The sequence below is a fragment of the Dryobates pubescens genome, chromosome 1, assembly GCF_014839835.1.
Source record: "Dryobates pubescens isolate bDryPub1 chromosome 1, bDryPub1.pri, whole genome shotgun sequence".
NCBI lineage: Eukaryota > Metazoa > Chordata > Aves > Piciformes > Picidae > Dryobates > Dryobates pubescens.
This window is the reverse complement of record NC_071612.1, coordinates 41,398,917-41,407,340: the sequence shown is the minus strand read 5'-3', so window position 1 is coordinate 41,407,340 and position 8,424 is coordinate 41,398,917. Positions and strand designations below refer to the sequence as shown.

At 39.4% G+C, this 8,424-nt stretch overlaps 1 protein-coding gene across 1 annotated transcript in view; it reads left to right on the top strand.

Moving 5' to 3' along the window:
- Positions 1–453: 453 nt before the first annotated feature.
- The window catches only part of MTUS1 (microtubule associated scaffold protein 1), a 97,094-nt gene continuing 89,123 nt past the window's right edge, over positions 454–8,424 (top strand). The window contains exons 1-2 of the mRNA XM_009904853.2: positions 454–2,547; positions 4,743–4,938. Of these exons, the coding sequence (XP_009903155.2) occupies positions 499–2,547; positions 4,743–4,938 (2,245 nt within the window). The 5' untranslated portion in view covers positions 454–498. The remainder of the gene's footprint in view (positions 2,548–4,742; positions 4,939–8,424) is intronic.

The window sequence follows — 8,424 nt, the reverse complement described above, 5'->3', positions numbered from 1 at the left end:
GCTAACTTTTTTGGGTTGTTCCTTTGCTTGTGTGTAAGCCAAATATCTAAGAATGCACTCCTCAAGTCACACTTGATTGCTTCTGACCAAAAGATTCAGAAGTTGCTTGGGAGTTAGGGAGTCAGAAATAGTTTGTGAAGGTAAGCATGCACAGGCAGCATTGTTGTAAAAGCCTAATTTGCTTAAGGAAGTTGATCAAAATGGGTGCACTTGATTCAAAGACTAATATCTGAAGACTGATTACTGTCTCAAAATCCTGTTTTGGCTAATTTTTTTTTCCCGTTTCTTTTTAGTTCTAGAACTTTGAATCGGCTTGGGAAACATGAAAATGGAGAACTACTTCTTAAATAACTTTCAGGACAGTTGACACATTGCAAGGCAAAGCTGATTGATTTTTTTTAAATTTTTTTTTTTTTTGGACAAAGTTTAGAAGAATCATTATTCTCTGGGGTTTTGAGTAAATATAAAATGAAAACAGTTTAAAATTTAGCCTTCAAAATGAATGTTGAAAAGTCAGATGACAAAGCAAAGAATGGCTTGAAGTCTTCCTTACTTATAAGGGATGAAAATGGAAATAACTATGCATGTGGCACAGCTACACCTTCTGCAAAGAGTTGTGCCACCAAGATACATGGTAATTCAGCTGACCAAAATATGACTGACCATGAAGGTAGTACTGTTCTTGGAAACAAGGGTGACTTCAGAAATACTCTTTTAAAACATCAGTGTACTGAAACACATCTACAGAAGACACCTGATAAGTACAATTGCACAGAAGCTCTGTCAGGAGATGCAGATGCTGCGTGCAAGTGTTCCACGACTGAACAGACTTGTGTGTGTCCTTTGAATTGTGATTTGAAAGAGGCAACAAACTTACTGAAAGGTAACACTGCTGTAGCAGAAATGCAAATTCAGAGTATTCAACAATTTGTGCCTTACAGTCAGACTGACACTAAGCATATATTACCTCTTCCTGCTTCAGAGCAGAACACACAGTCCCTGATAACTGGCAGTGTATGCTGCCACTTGAGCACATTGGATGTTGCTAATGTTACAGGTGCAACTCTGGGAACTGATCAAAATAATGACATACATCTGAGGAAAACGCCAATTTCTTCCGAAGTATGTACAAGAGAGAAACTTGATAGAACCAGCTCAGAAAAAGCACCTAATTTCTCCTCTATGACTGTGGCTTCAGAAAGCCTAGATACCTATGCAGAATTTGAAGTGCATCATACTGCCTCTGCAGGTGTTGAACACCGTCTAAAAAATGATAACAAGACTAATAGAGGATTGCAGCAAACAGAAGCACAGTCTGTAAAACTAGTTGCTGAATGTGTAGAACCTTATAGGCCTGATGCACCATCACCATGCTTTAATATTAATGAAGATGACCAAGTTAAATCCTTGCAGGATAACCCTGACCATGATGAAGCTGGGAACTCTAATGCTGAAACATGCATGGATAGTCCTGTAATTAATGTGCACCTTCTCCCAGCAGATAAAATGGATGGAGAACAAGTATCAAAGGAACCCAGTAAACCCTTAACCAAAGAAAAACATATCTCTGGAAGTGTTGCTCTTGAGGATATGCACACCTCCTCTCTCATATCTTCCAGTGTACCAAAATTAAAGGGGACTGTTTTACCTGACCTGAAATGTGAAGCAACTTTTGTGGTCTGCAGTCCTATGGCTGATGAAAGCGATTTTGCTCCAAGTACTTCAACTCCTAAAGAACAATCAGGACACACAGAATTTTTTGTTTCATCTTTGGCAGAACTTGGAGACAAGTCTCCTAAACAAAGACCAAACAAGACCCCTGTAAGAGAGCATAATAGAAGGCCTTTGTTTAAAGCTAGTTCAGGTCAAACTGCTGGCAAACCAGTGGGCAGGTCTGCTATTGTGTCAACAGTAACCAAAGCGAGGAAATCGGAGATTGTTAGTTTTCCCAAACCTAATTTCAAAAATATTAAGCCAAAGGTTATGTCTAGACCTGTGCCGCAGACCAGAAACAGTATAGCATTAAAACAGTGTCCCACATCCCCTCAGCTCTCAGCTGTATCCTCACCCTCCCTGGTTACTTCCTCAAGGCAATTGTCCCCCTCTATAAAAGTGCTGAAAAAGAAAACAGATCTAGCTAAAGATAGTAAAGTGGAATTGCCTGTGAATAAGCCCCATAAGCTACATCTTAACAAACGCCTCTTGACTAGCCAACTTGTACATGCCACAACGCATCCCAGAAACACTTCCCACAAGGCTTCAAAGACATCTGCATTAAATCAGAATCCGGAAGACATTGGCAAAGCAAGCTCAACACATTCATCATCATGCTCCTCAGTTTCTGCTGCGCTTCCAGCATGTGTAGAGAACTCGAAAGAGATGCTGGATGATAAAATGGAAACTTCAGCTTCTTTAGTGCAGCCCTGTGCTCAAAACATTTGCCCAACTGGAGGTGAAAAAGAACAAAACAGCAACATGAAAATTCTGGAAGCCAGCTTGGTAAAAGATGTGGCAAATGAAACTTTTGATTTGCATTGTCCTCCTTTGGTAAGGATTTTTTTCTTTACATACACAATTAAATGTTTTGTATGTTTGGAAAAGGGGGATTTTTGAATGGAAATTGTGGAATGGATTTTGTCTACAAGTATAACCATAGTGTTGACTTCTGAGGTGAAGTCTTTCCCTCATAAAGAGAATGGAGAAATAACCATTTTACAAACTGATTGCACTTGGCTTCAAGTCGAATTTAGTGTCTTCAAGCCTTCACCTTAATCCATAGTGTAAAACATTTTGGTGAAGTCTTCTTAAGATGAGGCAGTTGGTTGTTTTCATTAGAAATCCAAACTACTCTGTAGTCAAGCTGATTAAAGTTGCGTAGCATAACTTGAAGTTTTTCTAAATATAGCTTTTAATGTGTTTTTATTAAGATAATTCTAGTAGTGCTGTAACTTTGAACAGACATTAGAGATAGCTTGCTGTTTTCAGGATTTGTTTTCTTTTGAAACATGCTTTAGAGCTAGATGACACTCTTTACTTAGAGAAATGCTGTGTACGTGTTAATATTAAGTCACACAAAATCTGAAGACCAACAAGCATTTTATTTTTAACATCTTCATTTAACTGTCCTGATTAATTCAGGAGTTTATTTATTTGAATCAGAACCAGGACTCATTAGAATAGTTAAGAGTAGCCAGGAAATATTTCTCAGGCAGAGGGCATATACCTGGTTTTGGGCAGTCGGCCAGCTGAAAGGTGCAAACTTCCTGGCCGGGAGGTATGCGTGTGCTCGTTCGTTGGGAAATGTTTTCACATGAGTCAGCTGCCTGTCAGGAGAAATGTGCTGCTTTCAAATACTCCTGAAAGAAGGGTAAGAGAAAAAGAACTGTGGGAAAGACGGGAAGAACTTCTGGGCTGGATCAACCAAGATCTCAGGAAGCAAGGTAGGGATACAGAATTGAGTCTTGATGCTGTATGGAGTCCCTGCTGTTGTTCAAATGTGGGTTCAACAGCTTCTACTGAATTGGTGAGATGGAGGCAGAAGTTGTTACCAGTGAAACTGCCATTGTTGGTGTTTTTGCCAAGCTTCACTGATTAACCAGAGAAACTCCAGTAAAGCTCTGTTTAGGAATCTGTTTAGGTGAAACAGAAGCAGCTATCCATTTTTTTTAAAAAACTTACAGAAAAGGTTTATATTAATAATGCAATTTTTCTGTTACAGTAAATAATTTAACTTGAAAACTTAAATGAACATGAAAGCAAGGATGGTCTCAGCTAATTGTGAAATCTTTCAGGAGAGTTTGGCTTCACTCCTTCCTGTTGGTGCTGCAAGCTTTTGTGATACTAATTATTCTGTTGACACAGAAAATCAGTAGAATAAGTTCTATAAAGCATGCAGTAGACCAATCAGCTGGACTAAACTTAGTGCACGGGCTTCTGAAAAGCACAGATTAACGTCAGAAAACGAAGATGAGAATTGGAGTTGAAAGTGGGAAGTGCGTTAATATGACCAAATTGCTGCATATCAGCTTGAGTCACAGAAAAGCATGTGAAAAGCAGTACATTCTTAGGAGTTTGCCTTTATAGGCTGAATTTTACAGCAGGAGTGATCATAAAATAGTGCAGGCGTAAACTGGAGCGGGAAATCTGTGTGGAAAGTATAAATGTGCTACATATAAAGCAGTTACTTCCAACCTCTATTGAGTGCACTCTTGAATTTGTGTCTGTGGCATGTGAATGTGAAAGATTTTAATGTGCTTCTATGTTGTAACATAAATGCACCTAGATGAGGAAACCTGTTTTAAGGTCTGTGGTGTTTCGGGTAGTACAGGACAACTGGCTGCTTAATGCACTAACTTGTGTAGTTGCTTGGTAAAGAATTCATATTGAGATTAGATGCAGTCATGTAATTGAATGACTTAATTAGAGTTTAGGGAGGAAGAGGAAGAAATTCTGATGTAAAATGACCTCTGTAACCTCTTTAGTATGTTTGTCATTACCAATGATTAGCTTCAAACTAATAGTTTTGTGTTGCTGAAGGCTATTCAGGAGATGATTCTTGAAGTTCTGAAGTGCAGATGTGGACAATGAGACAGTGAACATCTAAGAGTATCCCTTACATGTATGCTCAGTATTTCATTACTGAAGCTGGAAAGGGAGATCTTCAGCTTCTTACAATAGTGGTGTGTGAGGTTTTGTTTTGGTTTTTTTGTCTTTTTTTTTTTTTTTGCTAAAAATCCCCACAGATGCCTTCTGTGAAAGATTGGACAACACAAGGGAAAAGCATACCGAAGAAAGGCCTAATCACACTACAGAGTATATCATCTCCTAAGGTTAAAACAGTGCCATCTGTATTGCCCTTGAAGAGAGGATGTGAACCTAAAACTCTCAGCCTACCCAAAGCACCTTCTCACAAAGGAGTTATTTCATCATCATGCTCTGGTAAGAGAATTTTTCACAGGAATGCTACTGCTTAAGCAATTTCTTAATTATAAAATATCATATTTAATGTACTTCCTGAGAGAACTCTTAGGATGGTACAAACCTGTGTTTTTGGTGCCAGATATGATTCTATCTAAATAGAATAGTACTGGAAGGAAAGAAAAGGGAAGGTTACACCCCAATTGTAAAATCTTATCTTGTAAGAAATATGTTTAGGAAAGTATGGTGCTATTGGAAGAAACAATATTTAAATATAATTATAGTCACAGCACTTCACAGAATTAAGGTAAATTACTTGGAAGGTGTAAAAGTGAAGAGGAGAAAATACAAAGGTCAGGTAAAATGTATTTAGAATAAGCAACTGAATGCTATCCCAGTGTGCATGTGCCCTTATTTCAGGATTTAACATATTTTGTTCAACCTAATTTTAGTACAGATCTATATGTTCTAGAGAGGAGAGAACATAACTGAAGGAGGGACTGCTGCTTTAGCTGCTAATTAAGCTCAGACTGATTAATACCAAGGGCAGGGTGGGGACAAATGTCACATCTGGTCTGTAGGCTGCTGTTCAAATCTGGTGACTGGGAACTGTGTTCTATAAAAGTATTGTTAGTGTTTTAGAAATCCTCTTGTAGGCTATGTGCTTTTTTTTTTTAACCCTGTGTGGTAATAATACCTACTAACAAAGGTAGCCTGGCTATAAATGGCTGTATGCAAATTACACTGTAATTTGGAAAGTGTGCACACCCAACTATACCCTGTAAAACCTGTTTGTTTTTTTTCAAACCCACTCAATCTAAGATTATAAACTAGTCCAAAATACTCCTTTTAATTATATACAGGTGGTGAAGCGTGATAAAATCTGTATTTGTAGTCCTTTATGGGATGCATCCTTCAAAGTAGATACAGACTGCTCTCTGACTTGGGACTTGCTCAGTGAACTAGGTACCCTTGACACATCCTGTAAACCACCAATTTCTTGGAATGCTAATCATCTCTACCACCTCTCTGAATTCTGTACTGTAATTATGTGCTTGGAAGAATTGAGATATAGATGTATATTTGTCCTTTAGATGATTAATGCAGAGTAGATTTATGATACCATCACTAAAAATAAATTTAAGCATGGCTTGCAGAAGTTAGTCCTATAACTTCTTCCCTTCCTAAAAAAAAAATCCCAACAAACAACAAAAGCAGGTGTGCTTTCCTAAGAAGTCATTTGCTGTTGAAAACGGAGTCCTTTACTCCCCAGGTTTCTTTAGCTAAACTTGCCATTCCTTAACTTGTACTTTGAAATTGTGGTAGTCAGTAGAACACCTTGCATGAAGCCACACCTCAAACTCATGTTATGATCTGATGAGGCTGAAACTTCTAATGCCAAAGAAGGAATTTATTTTTCTCTCCATTCCTTTTTCCTAGCACCCCTGTGAATGCCTACTGTTCCTAACACATTTTACCTACCTGCAAGGTAGAATTTGATGTGTTAAACTGTATCAGATTGTGTTTCCCATTCCTTGTCAGGGGAATTGTCAAACGTTGCTCCATGCTAAACTTTTTACTGATGTAAATGAAAGGATGGGAGTACAGGGTGGGAGAAGCGAGGAAGGGGAAAAGTAGGAGTTACTTGGTATGGCACCAAAGCCTTGTTGTATTATGTGACCATGGGTTTCAGATAAAACCATTATCTACTGCTGCTTACCCTATCCTTTTTTCAAGCTTTTAAAATAAAACTCTACATATGCTTAGCATGGCCAAGTGACAACTTGTAAACCAAAGCCAGTTACCTGTTTTAGATAAAGCCTTCCTTTAGGGAATACCTTTTTCTTCCAGTTAAGTAATTTGAATGCTAGTGTTAAACTTTTGCCTTGATAATGCATTCAGCAGCACAGGTAAATAACTCAGTAGCTGTACAGTTGCTTGCGGTGAGGATTTCTCCAGACCACAGACAGACTAGCTAAGTCCAGGATGGAAAAGCACTTCTGAAGGTCATGTAGTCCAGCCCCCCTTGCCTGTAACTGGGTCAGCATTAAATTCAGACTAGGTTATTCAGGCATGTGTCAAACCAAGTCTTGGAAATGTCTGAATCCTGATTCTTAACTAGTTGTGGCTGTGTTTATATGGCTGGGTACAAAGACAAATCAGTGTAGTGAGTCCATTAAATGTGCTGAACAAGAGAAATTATGGTACAGCTCTGTGACATCTCTCACCTATATGCTGAGGGAGAGCAGCAACCCATCTGTCAAAAATGTATTTTTCCCAGAGTAGTCAAGAGCTTGTAAGCAGTGGATTTTGGGTTTTGTGTGGGAAGCAGGCATCTCCCCTGCAACCAAGAAATAAAAGAAAATAATGCTCTGCATTGAACACTAGTTATAAAAGCCTTGAAGCCTTGCTACTTGTCAGGAATTTGTGGTAGTTTTTCTTGTGTTCTTTGTTTTTGTGTTTTGGTGGTGTTGTTTTTTTTCACTTGTAAAACTTAATTTTCAGTGGTAATGCATTATTCTAATAGGAAGCATGTCTTCAAAGGAAGTCTCCTTATATTTTACCAAACAGGAGAGGGCAGAACAAGAAAATTATATCTTTGTGAGGCTATTCGCAGACCAAGTTAAGCTGTATATGTATTTTTAAAAGGTTGCTGACTGCCGTTCTCCAGTATTGGTGTGTTTTGGCTGAATTAGAAAGCACTCTAAAAGGTGAGCCCAACTTGATTGTGTGCCCAAGAGATTTGTGAAACTGCAAAGCCGTATTTCATAGAATCATACAAGGGCTTAAGTTGGAAGGAACTTTACAGAACACTGGAACAGGCTGCCCAGGGAGGTTGTGGAGCCTTCCTCTCTGCAGATATTCAAGACTTGCTTGGATGTGTTCCTATGTGATCTGGTATAGGTGATCCTGCTCTGGCAGGGGGCTTGGACTGGATGGTCTTTCAAGGTCCCTTCCAGCCCCTGAAATTCTGTGTGTCCTGGGGTACATTAAGAGTGTGTATAGCAGATTGAGGGAGGTTCTCCTCCCCCTCTACTCTGCCCTAGTGAGACTTCACCTGGAATATTGCATCCAGTTCTGCGCTTGCTAGTTCAAGAGGCATGGGGATCTACTTGAGAAGGTTACAAGCATGGTTAAGGGTCTGGGGCACTGCCTTATGAGTAAAGGCTGAGAGACCTGGGGATTTTTAGTCTGGAGGTAAGGTGACTCAACATGATTAAGAACATCTTTACTGTAAGGGTCATGGAGCACTTGAACAGGCTCCCAGGGGAGATTGTGGAACCTCCTTCTCTGGAGACTTTCAAGACCTATCTGGATGCATTTCTGTGTGACCTGCACTAGATTCTGTGGTCCTGTTCTGGCAGGGGGGTGGGACTTGATGATCTCCAGAGGTCCCTTCTAACCCCTAACATCCTGTGATAATCTATTCGGAGCTCCCTGCTATGAGCAGGGGTACCTTGCAAATAGATTCAGCTGCTCAAGGCTTCATTTAACCTGGTCTTGAAC